This window comes from Orbicella faveolata, unplaced genomic scaffold, assembly GCF_042242905.1.
Source record: "Orbicella faveolata isolate gen_17 unplaced genomic scaffold, um_ofav_v1 contig_46, whole genome shotgun sequence".
NCBI lineage: Eukaryota > Metazoa > Cnidaria > Anthozoa > Scleractinia > Merulinidae > Orbicella > Orbicella faveolata.
Genome location: NW_028301576.1, coordinates 18,802,479 through 18,822,903, shown reverse-complemented (window position 1 = coordinate 18,822,903; position 20,425 = coordinate 18,802,479). Strand labels below are relative to the sequence as shown.

The 20,425-nt window shown below is 38.2% G+C and overlaps 2 protein-coding genes across 3 annotated transcripts in view; one reads left to right on the top strand and one right to left on the bottom strand.

Moving 5' to 3' along the window:
* Nucleotides 1-15: 15 nt before the first annotated feature.
* On the bottom strand, nt 16-6,628 carry LOC110041254 (beta-1,4-glucuronyltransferase 1-like). The gene is made up of 7 exons (XM_020746537.2): nt 6,307-6,628; nt 4,761-4,962; nt 3,871-4,127; nt 2,788-2,947; nt 2,507-2,672; nt 1,904-2,024; nt 16-979 (listed from the first exon to the last, which is right to left on the bottom strand). The coding sequence occupies exons 1-7, from the start codon at nt 6,436-6,438 to the stop codon at nt 764-766; spliced, it is 1,254 nt and encodes a 417-aa protein (XP_020602196.2). The 5' UTR covers nt 6,439-6,628; the 3' UTR covers nt 16-763.
* A 108-nt stretch (nt 6,629-6,736) lies between these two features.
* The window catches only part of LOC110041232 (epidermal growth factor receptor kinase substrate 8-like), a 35,721-nt gene continuing 22,032 nt past the window's right edge, over nt 6,737-20,425 (top strand). Inside the window, exons 1-7 of one of the 2 annotated variants that reach the window (XM_089277986.1) lie at nt 6,737-7,101; nt 10,292-10,392; nt 10,737-10,747; nt 12,972-13,042; nt 14,904-14,934; nt 15,950-16,010; nt 20,309-20,373. In XM_089277986.1, the coding sequence (XP_089134112.1) occupies nt 10,308-10,392; nt 10,737-10,747; nt 12,972-13,042; nt 14,904-14,934; nt 15,950-16,010; nt 20,309-20,373 (324 nt within the window). In that variant the 5' untranslated portion in view covers nt 6,737-7,101; nt 10,292-10,307. Of the gene's footprint in view, nt 7,102-10,291; nt 10,393-10,736; nt 10,748-12,920; nt 13,043-14,903; nt 14,935-15,949; nt 16,011-20,308; nt 20,374-20,425 lie in introns of those variants that run through there. The other variant, XM_089277988.1, reaches the window with a different exon arrangement.

Sequence of the window (20,425 nt, the reverse complement as noted above, 5' to 3'; positions counted from 1 at the left end):
CGTTAAAAGAACAAATCACAGTGAATTTTGTAGGTTTAATAATATAAATATCTGGACAACACAAGTTGTTTGAAGTACATGTTGGATAGTCAAACACCAATCATTGTTATACTTCATGAGTGATCATTGCAGTACAGTTGTGAATGCAACCCAGTAAGTTGCAAAAGTAAAGCTGCAAAAAACATTCATGCTTAAACTGGATTCCAACCCATAATCTGTCACCTCTAAAGTAGCAAGGCAGTGCTCTACCAACTATGGTATGGAGCTGGTCAGTTTGTGAGGAAGTATTCCATACCAGTAAATGGTGAATATATTCAAGTTGAATGGGATTTGAACCCATGACCACTGCAATACCAGTGCAATGCTCCACTAACTAATCCATCAAGCCAATTGGGGACTGGGTGAGGCCTGTGTTTCTTTGTAACTTCCTAAGTTGCAGTCATGTGATGATCTTGCATGTAAGGTATCTTTACTGCAGTGCGTTGTTGTGTATGTGATAAATATTTTATTTACTCACTTGCTCACCAACCATTGCATTTTTCACAGTGAGTTTCATTAGGCCACTTCAACATTAAGCCCTCCTGTCAAATCTTCTGCGTCTAACATCTTTCACATAATTTTGCTTCAGAAGGACTACTAGATTGCTTCGCTATTAATTTCACCATAGACATTGATCCACTGTAGCTAACCTTTTCACGCAGACTAACAAGCCAAGCTATGCTTTAATATTTTTGTTTGGCAATATTTGTTTCTCTCAGCAGTCTCAGTAGTGTCTTGTTGACTGGGGATACTTCAACTTCAGTTCCTTTTTAAAAGTCCTAAAAATGCCTCGGTTACGGTTATTTTCTTCATCCTTAGCAGAATGGAATCCTTCTTTTGTTTTAAAACCATGATGAACAAGAAAAGCATTGCTGAGGACCGCAAAGTCATAGCCAGCAATGTGAGTCTCACAGACTTGACTGATTCTATTAAAACCATACTGGAAAAACAAAACAAAAACATGATTGAAATTAAAGTTATTATGTACATAGTTTGTTGATCTTTTCTTCACTTGAGGAAACTTCACAGTGTTTTGAGTTTGTATGAAGTTGTAAACTGAGGAATACATACCAACGTTAAACAAGTCACTCAATATTTTTTATTTAAGTGCTACTATAGTCGAACCTCCCGTAAATGACCACCCAAAATGTCAAGCCTAGGTGGTCGTTTACTGGAGGTGGTCGCTTATGAAAGCTTAGACCATGTTGGGCCAAAATTTTGCCTCATTAGAATTTGTTAACTGCAGAGACTTACCCCATACCGATGCAAAGTTTTATCCATGAATGTAAAAAGTCAATTTTAAGAAAAAAATCCAGTTCTTTCCGTTGAGAAATTTCCACCTCTCATACAATCCAGGAATGCGAGAACTCCTTTTTATCCAATTTCCTCTCTATTATCTCTCAAGTGGTGGCTTACGGGAGGTTAAAAACAAAAGAAAATTGCAAACTTTTAGCTCTAAAAGTGGTTGTAGTCACTTATGAGAGGTGGTCACTTACAAGAGGTTCCAAATATAGTGATTTGACTGGAAAACTTTTGGTATTTTGGAAAACTGGTTGCTGAGGAGAGGTGGTTGCAACCGAAGGTTTGACTGTATGATGAAATTCGAATCTTTCCTACCTAAGCCAGTTTAAAACATATCAAACAGTAGTCTGTACACAAAGAAAAAATGATGGAATTGGTGCTTGGTGATGTTAAAAATCAAGAAACCAACCTATTTTCAAAATGTTCTGTACATTTTCAAACTGAAACGTAGATCACAATATGGAGGAGTTTTCCATCACTTGAGACTGATTCTTTCAAACGGTGAATGCCTTTTTTACTTAGAACTTACTGCTTTCTTAGGTAGTACAATGTACATAGTTACCTGTTTGAATCTCTCGTCATACAGAGGAACATGATTAGGTGCAATGTAAAATGGCTCCCAGGGATCCTGCCAGTCTATACTGTAAGCTATCTGTAAGTTACTACTGTCTGAGGAATGATAACTGGAAAAGCAAGAAACAAGAACTTTAGTATTACTTTGTACTCAAGGTGGTTTAATTCTTAGCAAAGACCTTAAGAATAAAGACACAAACATCAGGCTGTGGTTGTGCCATTCAGTGCATCTCAGAAGTATTATTTAGCATTAAGAGAGACAGTGTTAAAAGTCCTACATGTACTTCTAAAACTCAGCAGAAACACAGAGCCATCACAAGTTGTTGGACACAACATTAATTTGTTAATGTTAGTGTGAACAAAGGAAAAAGAAAACATTTTCTGTCTGATCTTTCTGTCGATTTATAAAGACACGACATACAAAAGATTGGGAGAGCTTGACAGAGGTGAAAGCTGTGGAAACACTCGACTGCAGCTCATGTTCCCACAACATTTCTTATTCCCAAACTTACTTACAGCACTTTTAGTGCCACTCCTAAGAGCATCTCTGAGTAGACCACAAAAAAATAACACTCATAGCTATGATATGTACCTTTTCCATGCCTCGTAGTCTAAATGTTTTTGGCACTTCCAACATGCTTGATAGTAAAATGGCTGCACAGTACCAGAGTTCCAGAGGTCAAGTAATTCTTTCTTTGACAGTGAAGGTGATAGCTTTTGCACAGTTTCAAATGCAGGCACAACAAATACTTTTTTATCTGAAATAAAAACCAAACAGCTTTGCTTCAGTTACTGTACTTTCCTTACTCAAAATGTCAGGTCAAAGTTGTTCCTGAAAAATAAGAGCTAAGAAAAATATCATAAATTCCTTACCATTACTGTTTGCAAAGAGGTTGAGACCCTGTGCTAATCCAAGGAAGCTGGAATACAGGTTTCCATTACACATCATGTCCACATCAACAACAAATATGTAGTTTGTTTGGGGCACACCAGAGCGTCCCACATTTCTTAACATGTTGTTTGGGTAAGGTACCTTAAAGGAAGTAAATTAAACATGTTCTCAGTGTTGGAAGATTTGTTCTAGTAAGAAACTGTCAAAGAACATTGGGAGGATGGGGACAATGTCTGGCCTTCTTGCAGTTTACACTGCCTTAACAGTGAAGGATTTTCAGGGCATCTTGTGGTGTCCTTTACTGCCAGGTAATTAACCCGGGGGGGGGGGGGGTACTTTGGGAATTTCTGGGTGGGGGTGTGCCGCTGGGACCCTGGAACCCTTAGCCTATACCAGAGCTAGTTCAGCTGAATTTTGCTACCCTATACTAGAGTAAACTCCCCAAATCCACCTATCTATCAACACTGTTGAGGCTGATTTGCATAAATTTAAACTTGCTGATTTGATTTTTTTATATTTTTGAGTGGCAATTCCTGGTTTCCTTAGTCTAGATAAAATTTTCAATCAACTAGTCAGTGTTGTGAAAAATTATACCCTATTCTACACCTAAACGCTCTGGTTTATATACCCCATACTAGAGTAAACTGCTTGAAAACCATACCCTTCATAGCAGCACAAACCTATATAGCCCATATATGGCAGTGCCCCCCCCCCCCCCCCCCCCGGGGTAATTAAGTCAAGCTGCAATAGCTGCTCTCAAATTTCTGCTTGATGTCGTATGAATAAACTTACTAATCTAGCTTGTATTCATCTTCTGTAGTTTATTTTAATATTTTATGGGAGGCTGAATTACATACAAGAAACTTTTTAGTTTCTCCTTGGTTTCCTCACACTTTCTGTAGTTTTAAGTATTAATTATATTACTTAAAGTAGCTCAAAACGGTTTCCAGCACTTTCTTAAGACATGGATTTTGATGCCGATTATTGTAACACTCTTTATTAGTTGATGCTACTACAATTAATCATGGTATCAAAAAACAGTTTTAGAATTAGATTTCTGATACTTTGACATTGGCATAATTCCAGTTGTGTTCTCCTGCAATGTCATTGTTGTTGAGTCTTGTTTTAAACTCGTTACAGTTAGCTTCTAGGTGACTCAGTGCTTGTTTCAATTGATGCTCAAGTACATTTCCAGCAGGAGGATGTGACAGTGGATACACCAAATGCACTGTCACGCGATCCCTAAACATCTGGTCACACTGATTGAGGCCAAGAAGAGTGGCGTAGGTTGTAACAACATCATAACCAGGCACAAACACAGCTGCAAGTAAACAAGTGAGAAGGGGTTACAGTTAACTCTTATTTCACCATCGTTTGGTGTTTGTAATACTCAGCGAGAGTGTACAATAGCGGGATGGGATGAAAATGGCCCAATTTTTGGATTTGAAGTGTTTGAGGTGTAATGTTTATTACTGGTAATAAACACTCTTTTAAGATTTGCAGTCTCTTATATTTATTTGTTGTACACATTTGCTGTGATACATAATCATACAATATAGGTCTAGGAGCATGTAAAAAAGTAAGAATAAAAAAAAAAATTGGCTAATATCCGGCCATTTTGTCAGAGGTTGTTAACCAAATCATTGATCAAAATAATATGAAACACTAATCACTATTTTGGCATATGGGTAAATAGGCATACATAGTGCATATTTGATATTTGTTCCAAAAAAAAAAGCTGTTCAGAGAAGCAAAGAGCTTTTTGCATGTGTAGCCTTAGCCTTAGAGATCATCTCCAAAAATGAGTATCTGTGCATACTCTTAGAGTCAGATTTTATTTTCCTCCAAACATAAATTCTGTTATGTAAATTTTCAAGGAGAAACTTGCTGCCAATTATGAAACATTGGGACTTCAAGTAGTACATGTAGATAACAAAAGAACAACAGAACACACCTAATGATATTGGCCCTTTCCAGTGTTTTGTGAGATCCAGGAGGTAATGAAGATGGTTGGAAGTGCAATGAGTAACTAATGTCACATCATGTTGGCCTTTCACTGGCTGAATTGCTGAAGGTAAGAAGTTCACTTGTATTCTGTACTGGCCGGAAGAGTCTGTGGGAAGTTGTCTGAAGTCCACCTTTGTCTCAAGAAGATCCTGTAAGTAATACATGTAAGACCAAAAAACTTCTGCTTAACTCTCAAACAAAAATGTTGATCAAGAAGCTACATACAATTTTGTTACTATTGACAACATCATATCCAGGTGATAAACAAACAAGGCACGTGAAATTAAAAGGCACAGTGTACCACTAAGAGTCAGTTTACTGGATTCTGGAGAAAGATTAGATTCACATCTGGCCAGCATTTGATATAATTATATTGACTTCTTGGGCAAGACACACTCTTATGGTGTCACTTACTACCCGGGAGTAGAAATACATACTGTTAAATTCATATGGCAATATGAGAAAATGCTGCACGTAACCTGCAAGTTATGAACTAACACTCCATCCTGGTGGAGTAGCAATGTTCCCACATGTAGTGACATGTGAGCAGGAATGTTTGGAGTTTCACGCAAGCAGCAAAGATGCGAGTTACAAGCCAGGTTCTCCAGATATACAAAATCCCAAGCAAGAGAAACCACCTGTGGGATATACCTCTTACTACATGTAGTCTTGCTATGGTTTGAGGGGAGGGGGGCATTGGAGGGTCTACTTGCAGCCCCCACCCCACACACCCACCTCCCTTGAGTATGTGCCACAAAAATGTGGGAATTCCCATGAGCCATTTGTGACAAGATGGATGCCCTATAAACATGTAGACCCCTACAAAAGCGGCTAAACTACAGAATACAGGGCCACTTCTAAAGAAGTATTACACAAGTGGCTTGGCGGCTCAGCAGTCAAGTGTCGAGCTGTCAAGCCGCCGAGCCACTAAGAAATATACCTTACTAATTCACGAAACAATGAAACCAACTGGCGAACCGTCAAGCTGCCGAGCCACAAAAACATATACCTTGCTTGTTCTTTAACCATTGCAACCAACTGGCGAGCCAACAAGCTGCTGAGCCACTTACTAAAAGATATCTTTAAACACAAAGACAAACTACCGATCCGTCGAGCCGCTGAGCCACTCAAATATTAGTGCTTCAAAAGTGGCCCTGAATTCTGTAGTTGCTCCACAAAAGCAACTGCACTGTCGGTACAGGGCCACTTTTGAAGATGTATATATACAGTATTTAGCAGCTTGTTTGGTTCTGCAACAGGAATCGTCTATTTGCGCATCAAGTCCTAAGTTTATATATTTAGTGGCTCGTTTGGCTCGGCAATGGATGAGTCCTGGGGCGTTTGTCTCAGCAGTAGAGGAGGCCCGGGGTGATGAGCCAGTCTTTTCTCGAAACAAAGGACTAAAAGAAGCAAACGAGTCAAACGAGCCGGCTCATTTGTAGTGGCCCTGTATTCTGTAGGTAAGTCGATATGGAAAAACCTAAACTTCTTACCTTGAAAAAGGTTTCTTTTCGATTGAGCCGTTCTTTAGACTGTAGCTGGGTTAATAAAAAAACGTTAACGGAGACCAACACCACTACAAGGAAACCCAAAGACAAGATCACGGTGATTCTGTTACACCGCATGAGCAATGGCACCCCGATACAGATGTCATCTCACAAGAAAAACGTAGCCATTACAATAGAAAAGCCAATCTATGCGCGTGTCGTGAAGAGAATACAGCAGATCCATCAAGTGGACGAAAATATTGACTTGGCGAAAATACTCGAAGTTGCCGCCATCTTGAAATCTCCCACAATTCCTGGGCAATGTGAGTAACTGAGCAACAGCTGATGTGATTGCAGGCTCATTTTGATACCAGGCTTTCTCTCACCTTTTCCTCGTAAAACAATGTAGGCTGGGATCGAGGTTCGTATACTTTTTGTTTTTTTGGCAAACACCAAAGTGACAAGTTCAGTGGAGTGAACCTTGGATAGTTGTATTTTTGTCGTGACAAACATAACTCTGTTAACGTTTGGCTTGCAAAAAATTTCGGTGTTGAGAGGAATTTGCGGGAGGGCCGGCATCAACTTTTGCTTCTCAGTCTTCACGCGCCAAGTGGACTATTAAAAGCGCGCGGTCCGGAAATTCATTGATAGAGAGCAAGTCACGGTCTCTTGAAGGCGGAACTTTCGAGAGCAGAAATATCAGTCATTCTGTGGTCATGTGCAGAAATTAATAGCGCGAGAACGTTCAAATCCACGACGGAAATATTGTGTGCTATAGCTTGGTAGTGTCACTTCATCAAGGTAAGCGAAAAGTTTATGTACAAACAGACAGCGATATAGATTTCTCAAGCGAAGCGAGTCAACCATGCAAAACGCAAGTGACAAGGTGGTCCAAGCTGTTTGGTTGTCTATTTGCGTCTTCGGACCTTCGTTGAACGTTGTTTTCATAACACTGCAAACAAGAGGCCGCTTTCAGTAAAGATTATTTTATTCTTAACCTTAATATTTTAGGGAAATTGGTAGTCGTATAACGACCCGTGTTCACTCGAAAATTGGATTTTAAGCTGACAGAGGTTCTATGTTTCGAAGTTTCGAAGCTCCAAACTAGCGTAGCATAAAATATTGACGTGAAATACTTTTGTCGTTGTGATTTGAATTGGTTGTGCAAATGCCGTTTTGTAATTCTACCTTACCGGTTCAAATTTACATTCAAGGTTTTTTATTTTCTTTTGGTCAAGGATATAAACTTGCCGATCGATGCTTCTTCTTTCCGGGCGGACATAGGGTCTATATTTAATCGTTGTTTACATCAGAAGAGTTCAGTTTATTCCATTTTGGCTAGTATTGGTCCCTTTTCAAAACCACAGGAACTTTTTTCTAATAATTGTAAAGTATAATTAGTATTTCGAGTCAGTCCGTATTTCCATTTTTATGGGAAAATTTTCTCCGATTGGAATGCAACCACGACCAACCACGGAATCGATAGTTTTTATTGTCCACAATATAATAGCGCGTTATAATTTTTAAGTTGATAGCCAAAGAATATCATTGCTGTGATTGTTCCAGCCGATAATCGGATAGATTTCTGTTTTATCATGTAGATGAGCTCAATAATTTCAAAGTAAATTTTTCATGAAGTAAACGAACTCTTGTGTATGATTGCAACTTTCCTCGCTGCCGCTTTGCGGAATTAATCAAATCGTGATATGATACTCGCTGATAGGTATTTCTTTGTTTTTTGTTTTGTTTTTAGATTACTCTCTCAGCTCTACGGGTCTTTTTGAGTTTGTTCATCAAGTGATAATGTGTTTCAACCCCACATCTGGTTATTTATTTTGTGTTAGCATTCTTGTCATTCGTGCAATAACCTAATTGCTTGACCTGTTGCTAGGATCGCATCGTCGTGTTGTCTGATAAAAGTATATTTGCGATAACGTCATTCGCATATTTATAATCACCGGCACAGCAGTAATATACCTTATAAAGGAAACTTTTGGGAAGTTTCTAGATTTTGAATTTCCCATGTACAGTGAAAAAAAATCTAATTGGCATTTGATGCATGACATACTCATTTGTTTAAACTACGTTATTGTAAATGTGTTGTGGATCTTTTGCTTATTTACATTTGGAGAGGAGTGCACATGATTGCACAATCATGCCCAGGGGCGGATCCAGAAAACTCGGATAGAGGGGACCAAAGGAATTGTAGAAGAGAACAAGCTACCCCCTGCCCCAATCCTTTTGAAATATAGAAGGTTCTGGAAATAAATAAAGTAAATAAACCCCTGATTGTTTAATGGTGCTCTAACGATAGTTGATCATTTAATTTCGCAAATACAAGGGTTTCCTTTGCCCCTCTAAATCCATCCCGATGGCAGTATAGAAGCTCTTTTACTTAGGGCGTGGAGACTCAACTAGGATTTATTCCCCACTCATGTACAAGATTCACATGCAAAAAACTAACATTTCTATTGCTCTGAATCAAGTCTGGGCTTATATGTATTTAAAGACAGATAATTGTACTGTATTGGAAGTAGATGTCAAACTCTTGAGTACAGTCAATCAATCAATCAATCAGTCAGTCGATTAATTAATTAATCAATCATTTATTTAGACACATAACAGGGCTGTCATTAAGGGCCATAACCCATAACACTTGTTACTATAATAATGATAATGATAATGATGATGATGATAATGATAATGATAATGATAATAATACTAATATAATAAATTAACATTCTAAGAGGAGGCCACCAATCACCTAGAGGTGGTTTTCAGGAGGGTCCTCTAAAAAAAGTCTAAAGCAGGGCTCGAGATTGCGACTCACTGGTCGCCAATGCGACCAAAAATTGAGCACTGGTGACTAAATTTTCAGAACTGGTCGCCAGTTGGCGACTCGCATTTTGTCCAATAACTAAAGAAAACCACGACACAACTTTTGTTTTTAAATCTTTATATTAGGAAATCAATTGGATGTGGTAGCTAGTATACAACTCACCTTTCCGTCCCCAGTAAAATAATGTCTGAATATTACACGATAATTGAAAAAATTGAATGTTTTTCGACACATCGATACTGCGTTCACTGCGCGCCATTAGTTTCAGCGGCTTCTTCCAAAACTGGGATCGCAGGTGCACTTCAACGCCATGTGCTTTTCATTTGCTGCGAAAATGGCAGCAGATACCAATTAGTTGAAGAATTATGTGAGCGAAAGGCGTCAAGGAAAGCAAGTACAAAATAAAGAACGGCATTTCGAAGAAGTAGCAAAGAGAAAATACGCAAGGACCCATGTTTGTCTCACAATGAAAACCCCGCACTTAAAACGTTTTATGCTTTGCTTCATTTAAAATGACTGTGGAGACAACCACCACCTTAGGAGCAGAAACATATCACCTGAGAACAACAGTAGCTTTATAACTAAGTGTTACTTGTGTTGTTTCTAATTGTTTTCACTCTTCAATTGTGACTTTTTTTGCATGCAAAGTAATGTATAAAATCAAGTTCTTGTGTAAGTTATATACAAAATAAGTTGGTGACCAAAATTTACGATCTGGCGACAAAAATTTTTCCATTAGTCGCCAGCTGGCTCCCGAACGAAAAAGTTAATTTCGAGCCCTGTAAAATGTACATCAAATGTCTGAAATACAGAGGTAATAAAAGCTAAAAACATGAGACTAAAACTAAGGTGTAAAACTAGGACTAGGATTAAAAATACTACAACTAACTAAGGGTAAAAATGGTTACTGCTGAGTATGCTTGATTTTCCCTTGATGCCATGGGTGAAATTGCCTGTTGTTCACTGCTGTGGAGAAATGAGGCTACAGGTGACTGAAAACTTAATGACAGCCCTGTGTAACATCTATAGCTAAAAGCCTTGTTTAAAATACATACGTTCAGCATTGTTTATGATCTGATGTAAAAAGTATGCTCCATAATTGTTTCATTTGTTCAATATTTATGTATTGGTTGATATACATTTGCCTTTTAGGTGAAACAAGCTATAGATGAATGTTGGTGTTGGACGGAGAGGTGATTCCAGTCCCACGGACAGTGGTATAGACACTAGGGAGTGGGAAGAAAATCATAGAGGTTTGTAACTCAGTGCAGAGTCAGTTAGCAAAAATTGACATCTGTGGCTCAGTTACGTTAAATTTTTCTAAGAAATTAAATGGCAAGCTGAGTCACATGGCTCTTTTGGAAAATCCCACAATCTTACAAGTTTAGAGTGACCAACAAAAAACTTTTAGTCAAATGAAATGAAACAGATGCCGAGTATATTGAACCCCAGCTTCACCAGTGGTGTACAGTGATGGGCAAATTTATATCCAACAAAATGCTATAATCGAGTTTCAACATCTTGACAATGCAAGTTGTAGTATTAAGATTCGCATTTGTCTAAACTGATTTTTTTCCATTTGCTATCTTTCCAACAGAACCAAGAATGGTATGTATAGCTGTAATTGTTTTGCAATTTTTATTTACATGTATATATTTTTGGTCTCTAAATATGCAGTACATTTAATTTGAATTTAAAGGAGCTATGTGACGGTTTGCACTTCTGGAAAAGTTTATCCTAAATTTTTCAAGTTCATTGTTGAGGCCTTCCATGGGGGATAGCGGTGTCGTAGGTTGCATCCTTGCGTGTACCAATGTTGCGTAACCAGGAGAAGTAAATTCAGCTGTCGTTCTTTTGCATAAAGTGATATGTCGCTGTCACTAGCAGGTTTTTTTCTTTGTAGCGTACTAACCCTCTAAAATAACGCAGCTCGTTGTTCAATCATTAGTTTTTCAATGTTTACATTCGTCGTCTCAGTTTCATGTCATTTATTATCACGTGACTATCACGTGATTGCGTTTCTATTAGTATGCATGTATGTAGATTCCTTTCGAAGCTTTGAGGCACGTATCAGTCTTTATCGGCTCCAAGTTTATATAATTATTTTGAAGACTTCACTTGAACTCTATTTTCAAAAATAAGAATGGTTCAGAAAGAGTGCAAGGAAACAGCCTAAAAACAACTGGAGCAATTCAATCCAGAATAAGAATCACAACTTCCTTTGGCACATCAACACTACAATTTTTGGTGTAGAGAAAGATGTTGTTGTCTGTTGTACAATAAATGTTGATCTTGAATAAATGAGACTCTTGTTCATTTTGGACTATGGTAGAGGAAGAGACACCTCATTTACTCTTAGGTAGAGGTAACAACTCTGAGATAGAAAGATGACGAGCTTTGGAATTTGTGGAGTCCAACTACTAAACTTGTCTTTACTGAGAGAACAGTCTGATTTAGGCTTATATCTTTTTTTACCGTTTTTTTTTTTTTTTTTTTTCGGATTTGTGTTTGTGCATCTCCATTCCTTTTGTGTCTTTTCCCATGGAGAGAAAGAAAAATCGGAAAAACCGTAGCTAACTGAAGCCACTGACAAGTGATCACTAGTTTGTGAAAAAAAACCAGGAAGATTTTTACTATGCTGTTGATTAGCTCTGATAGATCAGACCAGACCAACCCTGACAGCCCTGACCTGGACGCTCACTTGCCTGCAGTGGAGACGACCCAGTCATGAGGGTTCAGTCAGGCGACTGTCGCGCCATATGAAAAGCCAAAGGTCACCAATACGGGCAATTTGAGAGTTTCTAGTTACCAGGCCAACCATGTGTTACTTTTTTTGGAATATTCACACAATGTTTATTCTTTTGGAGCGTGTTCATTGGAAAAGCAAACAAGTTTCTGACATTTACAGCTTTTGTAAAATAAATGCAATTTCTACATATGAAAAAAAAAGTCTAAAAGGGTCAATGTTGCTGTCTTTTCTAGTGCTTCTTGTGTCACTGTTGAATTTTAGTGGTGCATTCAATTCATTGGTCACTGATTAGAAAGTCCCATGTGGCTGGTTTTCAGGGTCGTGTCGTTTTTTGCTTTTACCAGTCAAAGGCCTCATTGTTTGTAGTCCGTGTTAACCTTCTCCAGCCTTAACCTTCCTTTTTCCTTTAAGGTCTACTGTAATTGTCTGTAATGTTTCTCTTTTTTTAGTAAACTACTAAAGGTTTCCTTCAATGTAAAGGCAATATAATTTATTATGCGTGGCCAAAATAACTCAAAATGTTGTGACTTAGCTCCTTTAAATAATATCTTCAATAGAGCAATTATTATGTGTAGTTATGAAACATTTTTGGTAAAGTTTTAATTGCTTTTGACTCATTATACCTCAAGTAACAGTTTTATACACAAAAAATAAAATAAATAAAAAAGATCGAAATTACATAAAATAAAGCTATGATTATGAACTCCTCTAGGAGGGGGTAAAACTGCTCAAAACGTCTCCAAAATGTTACCTGTATCTCGTGGAACCAAAACTTTGTGTGGGACTGGTAATTCAATGTGTCAGCATTGTGTGGCTGCTGTATTGCCCTCATAGTACCTGTCTGTCTGCCGAGGAATATGCATAGTTATCTTGCTAATGGACAACTTTGCAACCATCCCATTCCTTCTAGAGGGAATGGCAATACCCCTAGGTACATGTACCTTTAAGTTATTATAAATGGTTTCTGGAAAAAAGAGTGCAGGCTAATTATTACTGTGCTAATGAGCTTCTGGGCTTTGTTTAAATTATCTGAATCAATATTTGCCAATGATAACCATCGGAACTCCTTTAATGCTTGTCCAGTCCTTAGATCCTTACAACTTTGGAACTGACAGTGCCTGGGCTAGTCGAAATGGATCAGAGTCTAAGAAAAAGTAAGTCAGGGAAAGTTGTATTCAACAAGGGTGGTTTTAAGCTGGCTGACAAACGAAAGAAGCGGAAAACGTTTTTCTCATGCACGGCTGGGAGTCTGAGTAAAAGTGTGCAGGTGGTTTTCAAGTCATGTGGCTTGTGTAAGGTTCAGTTTTTGTTTTGCCATCTGCCATTGTGTGACATGCCCCACCCACCCACCCACCCATGAATTATTTTTAGGACGTATTAATTTGAAGTGAAATTATTCTCTAGCCAATTTTTTTGTGTCACTGTAAGACAGCTATGTTCTTATGCTAGTAAAGGTCAGGCTGCATGGTTCAGCTTGGCATGGCTCCCAGTGGTGTGTGAGAACTTGTGTTTTAGTTACATTTTGTATATCTGGTCCAAAGCAGCCTAGGCTTGTAGAAATGTTCTTTGATAACATACAGATTTAAAGTGTTGTTGACTTTTCAGCTTTAAGAGAGCTGAGACTGTGATTGTGAGACTATATGATGATACCAAGCATTGCCAACTTCTGTGACAAAAATTGCCCGGTTGCCCAGTTCAAACGCAAATCTTTACATGTGTCAAACCTAATGATGTTATCAACAAAGTAAAGTTCAACGTCTGAATCAGTTACAATCAATACATTGGTATTCAGGTCAACCTTGCCGTCCATTCAACTGGCACAGTTGCCTTTGACATTTGAACAAGGCATAGTATATTATGATAATTATTTTAATTTTGTAGTTGAACTCAGTTTAACAGAATTAACAGCAAAGAGCAGCAGTCTTGCCTTATGAGCAGCAGGCTGCATTGTTGGTATCTGTGCATGCGCAAGAATTTCGTGTGCTTTTGATCAATTAATCCATCTGCTTTATTTTCAAAAGGAAATTAAGAAATAAACTTAACTTCTCAACTTATTGTAATTTTTATCATATTTTATATTTAGTAGTTTTAGTGATTACTTTGTAATTTTTTCTTTTTTGTTCTAAGTATTAATAAAGTTTGTATTGTATAGCAGTGCAGTTTTTGAAGTACGTACTGTAGCAATACAACTCATTTTTGTGGATAAATGAAGAATTTTTAATTGTAAGGTAGCATAATTCATTAGAATTCTATAACTTTCTAGAGTCAAGAAAGGAAAAGCTTGCAGAGCAAGAAAATCTGTCACATTTGATTTCTCACCTGTTAATCTGTAAGACAAGTTATTACAAACAGAATGATGTAAAAAGGTAATCCTAGGTAACAACCAGGAACAATTATCACGTGTAGCTATCGTACATTATTTACACGAAGTTGGCTTTTGTCAATCTTATGGTGAGAGGTAATTTCTGACAAGGTGCTTCAGTGCAGCATATTTTTAAAGGTCAAGTTTGCTGTTTGTAAGTTAGACTGCTGGCAGTCTGTTTTTCTCTTGAAATTCAGCAGGGGTTATGAGGCGAGACACTTCAGCCTAAACGGTCATACCACCCTTTTTCATTCACAATGGCTAAACATTCGTCTAAGTGACCCTTGGAGAAAAAATGGGCTGCCAGCAGACTCTTCATAAGTCCTTTACACAAAGATACATGTAAGTTTCCAAGTAACTTGCAGTGGATTGAACTAATGTTACAGCTGCAGCATGTCCTTATGGTTGTTATACATGTATGTTCATCGGTCAAGCTTGGGTTGTTACTGCACCATTTGATAACACATGTATTTAACAATCATGATGTATCTTTGTAGAGAATTTTTAAAACATCTTTTCATGTACTTTATTTATTATAATTATAAAATCACACCCCTAACGACAGTCCTGGTTTATTTTATGTGCAGCATGTTCCTGAGTATTGACTTCAGCGTAATTGTGAACTGAATTTGTTTGTTTGATATCTTTTGTAGTGGTCCTGATAATGGAAGGCCACCAAATATGGTTAGTGTTAAGAGCTCAGTTAAATACAACACACACATAGTCAAACAATGGACTTTTTTTACCGATGTCACACTTTTCTGATATTTTCTTTCAGACAAAAAATGAGCCTCACTGCTCAATTCATTATGCCAAATTTGGAAAATAGGCAAAGTTTCATAGGAATCTTATCTGTTGCAAACTCGTAGAAATATGAGACCCCAAACTTGCCAAGTTTTACAAAAAATGTGTTCCTGGGGGCAAGCGTTGCCCCTGGCATTCTTTTGGTGCAAAAATATGGTCTGATTTTTCTCTCTGGACATCGCCTGTTCCTCAAAGCGAACAGAAAATGTCCATGGACAAATATCCAAGGGTATTTTTTGTGCCCAATGGAGGCTATCAAGTGTTTATATAATTAGGTGCAGCGTTGTGACGTAGGATGCAAACCTTTCTGTTCATTCTACCTCACTCTCACCTTGTTTCAGTGGGTCTTCCTTTTGCCTTCTGTTTAGTAATTCCCAGCTCAGTGTATTTGTTGGATCATCTGAAAGCTCTTGCTCTGTGGAGAACATTTCCTTACTACTCTCAGCTCTGGGGCCCGTTTCTCAAAAGCCCCGGAAACTTTTTGGGCCCACAAAGCCATTTTAAGATAGTCTGTATCTAAAAACTGAGAGGTGTATATGCCTGAAACTCCTTGTTTGAAGAGAACCTCTGTTCATATTAAGAATATGTGAATAAAACAGCTCTGTAATCGTAAGGTTTGAGATTTTCCTATGGCTTTCTGGGTGCGAAAACTTTTCGGGACCTTCAAGAAACGGGCCCCTGACTTTTTTCCATGCTCTAACCTGGTGTCAACCCTACTCTCCTATAGAGCTGCATACATGTATCAATTGTTATTTGTGCACATAATTGATTCAAAACTGTTATCTCTGTTAATCATCATCTGAAAGGTACAGAAAAGTTGAACACAAATTGCTGGGAGAAGTGGTTACGTGGACTAAAAATTAACGATCAATGTTTTGCACTTTTTCTTGCTTAGACCAATGGGGCCAGTCCTGGAAGATCGCCCAAGAACTCACCAATTTTGGGGCAAGGCAAAGGTAATTAATTGATTCATATTACTGTCAGTGCTGTTGTAGAAACTTCAGCTGCAGTAGATTTCTAAGATGGTTAGAAGCAGCCTGATGTTCAAGTTGTCCAGCCAATTGATTTTTGACTCGAGTGACAAATACAGTGCAGCTCAGATATAAGCGAACTACGTATACGCGTATCATACGAGCGTATTTTGCGTATACGCGTATGTCAATACGCGCACATATACGCGTATATACGCGCATATATACGCGTATATACGCGCGTATATGTCTCTTTGTTATGCATTCCCACAAGTTTCTTTATGTGAAGCATTGTTAGTCAAACAAAGGACATTATATTTCTTGAGAATGAAAATGGCTTCAAAGCGAAATTTGCATATTGTTAAAACGTCATGCCGATCAATAAAAGCTATCATATTTCGATCACTTCGCAAATTCACCGACAAACTACGGTTTGTCGACACTTGATCTTAAGCTACTAAAAATGGGAAGAAAATTGATACAGTCGCTTGAACTCCCTATTTTAACACGTGAACTTTATGTTCTTACAAGTAAAGATCTGTGTTTCGGCACGTGTCGGCAAGTCGTTTGCGAAATGTTTATTGTCTGAATTAGCGTTCTGAAGATCCCAGTCGAAAAAATGATATCTCCGGTTATATTTGACACAGATCATGCATTCAAATGGTAAAATACTCTTTCCTTGACAAAAAAATTGTGTATCAAAGTTTCTATGATGCGCCGCTCACGTTTAGTTATTTTTTCTTCAAGGAAAAGTTGTGTGTTTCGGCACGCGTCGGCAAGTTGTTTGCGAAGCGCTTATTGTCTGAAGATCCTCGTTGAAAAAATGATATCTCCGGTTATATTTGACACAAACCGTTCATTCAAACAGTAAAATGCTCTTTCTTTAGCCAAAGAAATGTTTATCAAAGTTTCTATGGGGCGCTGCTCACGTTTAATTATATTTTTCTTCAAGGAAAAGTTCTGTGTTTAGCCATGCGTCGGCAAGTCGCTTGCGAGATGTTTACTGTTTGAAGCTTTCCGAAGACCTTGTCGAAAAAATGATATCTCCGGTTATATTTGACACAAACCGTTCATTCAAACAGTAAAATGCTCTTTCTTTAGCCAAACAATTGTTTATCAAAGTTTCTATGGGGCGCTGCTCACGTTTAATTATATTTTTCTTCAAGGAAAAGTTCTGTGTTTAGCCATGCGTCGGCAAGTCGCTTGCGAGATGTTTACTGTTTGAAGCTTTCCGAAGACCTTGTCGAAAAACTGATATCTCCGGTTATATTTGACACAAACCGTTCATTCAAACAGTAAATGCTCTTTCTTTAGTCAAAATAATTGTTTATCAAAGTTTCTATGGGGCGCTGCTCACGTTTAATTATATTTTTCTTCAAGGAAAAGTTCTGTGTTAAGCCATGCGTCGGCAAGTCGCTTGCGAGATGTTTACTGTTTGAAGCTTTCCGAAGACCTTGTCGAAAAAATGACATCTCCGGTTATATTTGACACAAACCGTTCATTCAAACAGTAAATGCTCTTTCTTTAGTCAAAATAATTGTTTATCAAAGTTTCTATGGCGCGCTGCTCATGTTTAGTTATTTTTTCTTCAAGGAAAAGTTCTGTGTTTCGGCATTCGTCGGCAAGTCGATTGCGAGATGTTCATTGTCTGAAGCGTTCCGAAGACGTTGTCGAAAAAATGATATCTCCGGTTCTATTTGACACAAATCGTTCATTCAAACAGTAAAATGCTCTTTCTTTAGCCAAACAATTGTTTATCAAAGTTTCTATGGGGCGCTGCTCACGTTTAATTATATTTTTCTTCAAGGAAAAGTTCTGTGTTTAGCCATGCGTCGGCAAGTCGCTTGCGAGATGTTTACTGTTTGAAGCTTTCCGAAGACCTTGTCGAAAAACTGATATCTCCGGTTATATTTGACACAAACCGTTCATTCAAACAGTAAATGCTCTTTCTTTAGTCAAAATAATTGTTTATCAAAGTTTCTATGGGGCGCTGCTCACGTTTAATTATATTTTTCTTCAAGGAAAAGTTCTGTGTTAAGCCATGCGTCGGCAAGTCGCTTGCGAGATGTTTACTGTTTGAAGCTTTCCGAAGACCTTGTCGAAAAAATGACATCTCCGGTTATATTTGACACAAACCGTTCATTCAAACAGTAAATGCTCTTTCTTTAGTCAAAATAATTGTTTATCAAAGTTTCTATGGCGCGCTGCTCATGTTTAGTTATTTTTTCTTCAAGGAAAAGTTCTGTGTTTCGGCATTCGTCGGCAAGTCGATTGCGAGATGTTCATTGTCTGAAGCGTTCCGAAGACGTTGTCGAAAAAATGATATCTCCGGTTCTATTTGACACAAATCGTTCATTCAAACGGTAAAATGCTCTTTCTTTAGCCAAAGAAATGTTTATCAAAGTTTCTATGGCGCGCTGCTCACGTTTAGTTATTTTTTCCTCAAGTAACAGTTCTGTGTTTGGGCATGCGTCGGCAAGTCGCTTGCGAGATGTTTATTGTTTGAAGCGTTCCGACCTTGTCGAGAAAGTGATATCTCCGGTATCTGACACAAACCGTTCATTCAAATAGTAAATTACTCTCTTCCTGACAAAAGAATTGTTTATCGAAGATTCCATGGTGCGCCCCTCACATTTTGTTATTTTTAATTCCTTCGAGGAAAAGTTGTGTTTCGGCACACGTTTCCAAGTCGCTTGCTTGGACCGTGTTCAGACTTTGTTTCGAGAAGATATTATCTTTCGGTTGTGATGTTTGCTCCATGAAGATGGGATTGTTGAAGCGTGTATCCCCGGTTCTATTTGACAAAAAAAAAATAGTAAATTTTTGATTTAACGACAAAATACTCTCTCTTTTAATCAATATTCAGTCAGTTAATTTTCAGTCGTGTCCAATTGCAAAATGTTAGTTTCAGCTAACATTTTGCTTAGTCTGTAGGCATACGCGCGTATATTGTATACGCGTATTCAAAATAAAGAAAACTCTTTCTCACTCTGTGGCAAGCTGTCAAGCCATTGAAAACAACAATGACCTGATAAGAAAAGAAGAAACAATAGGTTAGCTCATACATACTAATCAGGCATACGCGTATATGCTGTATACGCGTATGTGCGTATATCCATACGCGTATACGCGTATTGGGCTGACGCGCATTACGCGTATATTTTGGTTCGGATATATCTGAGCTGCACTGTAGCAGACTGCTTTGATGCTAAACTTTACCTTTACAGTCAGTTCTTCACTTTTTCATTAGGGTGTTAAAGCAATGATGATGGCAATGCCTAGGATGATGCCTAGTTAGAAAAAAACTAAAACTTAATTTTACCTCTGAATTCTCAATTACCAAGTAATCTGCTCAGTACACCGATTGGTCAAAAAATCTGCTCAAACTTAATATTACATGTTAGTAATGTCAACAATCAATTCCTTGTAAAAGGTACTGTCTATTGGAATAAGCTGTAAGTTGTGGTTTATAAAACTCCAAAATGTACAGAACTTGGGCATTTCACGTTGTTGTTTTGCAGAGGATGGCTTATTCTCCTCCACAGCCGTTGTTTGGGATGTCAGGCAACGCTCCCCCCAAAGAAATGGCTGCTCACATCCGAACCACATTCTTCTCCCTTTGTGTTGTGGTTTGTTTGGGTTCCGTTGAACAGACCAAGTACTTAATTGCAAAGTGTGAATGCCGTAAGCTTTCGCGTGAAAAGGTCTGCAGTGCGAACACGCGAGGGATTTCTGGCTTTTGTTTCACGCTGCACGTGGCCAAATATAGGTGGTGTTCGCAGGTTACCATCATGACGGACGAAAAGAAAATGTAAATGAAAGCCCTAAAGTACAAGTGCTTCATGTGCTCATCGCCATGTTCAGCTAATGAGAGAATATGTATTTTCTGGAAATGTCAAATTGTAAGCATCAATCAAGGGCTAAACGCTTCCTACAGTTGAAATCAGGGGGAAAGAGGGTTCTTTGAATCGTTACCTTTTTTAGCATATCTTCGTAATAAAAGACTAAAGCCATCAATTCACTGCGTTCAATTACAGAGAAAAATAGCACAGATAGTGCGGGTGTTGAGTAAATAAAATGATCGCTCTGTTGACAGCATGTTTGTATTTTAGCAATCCTTGTACACGCGAATTGCATCAGCAAAAGCGTGCGCAAAAACTGTGTTTGGCCACCTTGATACAGGTTTCACCATAGACTAAACTGGTCATCAAACAATGATTAAATAAACTGTAAGAGATTTGAGTTGTTGGGCTCAAATTGATTTTCACTGCTTACTTCACCAGACCAGAGGAAAATGCCTGTCCAAGCTGCCAGCCAGTTTCCTGCAAGAACAAACTTCCTTCTGGAGGTATGTGTTTTCTCCTTCCTCTCTGAGAGGGCAGCTGAACTTTTTTTGTGTG

Excerpts from the sequence above, each read along its gene's own strand:
- LOC110041254 (XM_020746537.2), bottom strand. The coding sequence starts at position 6,438 with ATGCGGTGTAACAGAATCACCGTGATCTTGTCTTTGGGTTTCCTTGTA. Across the intron at positions 4,963-6,306 it reads GAAAAGAAACCTTTTTCAAG|GATCTTCTTGAGACAAAGGT; the intron begins GTAAGAAGTTTA and ends TATTACTTACAG. Across the intron at positions 980-1,903 it reads ATGACGAGAGATTCAAACAG|TATGGTTTTAATAGAATCAG; the intron begins GTAACTATGTAC and ends TTGTTTTTCCAG.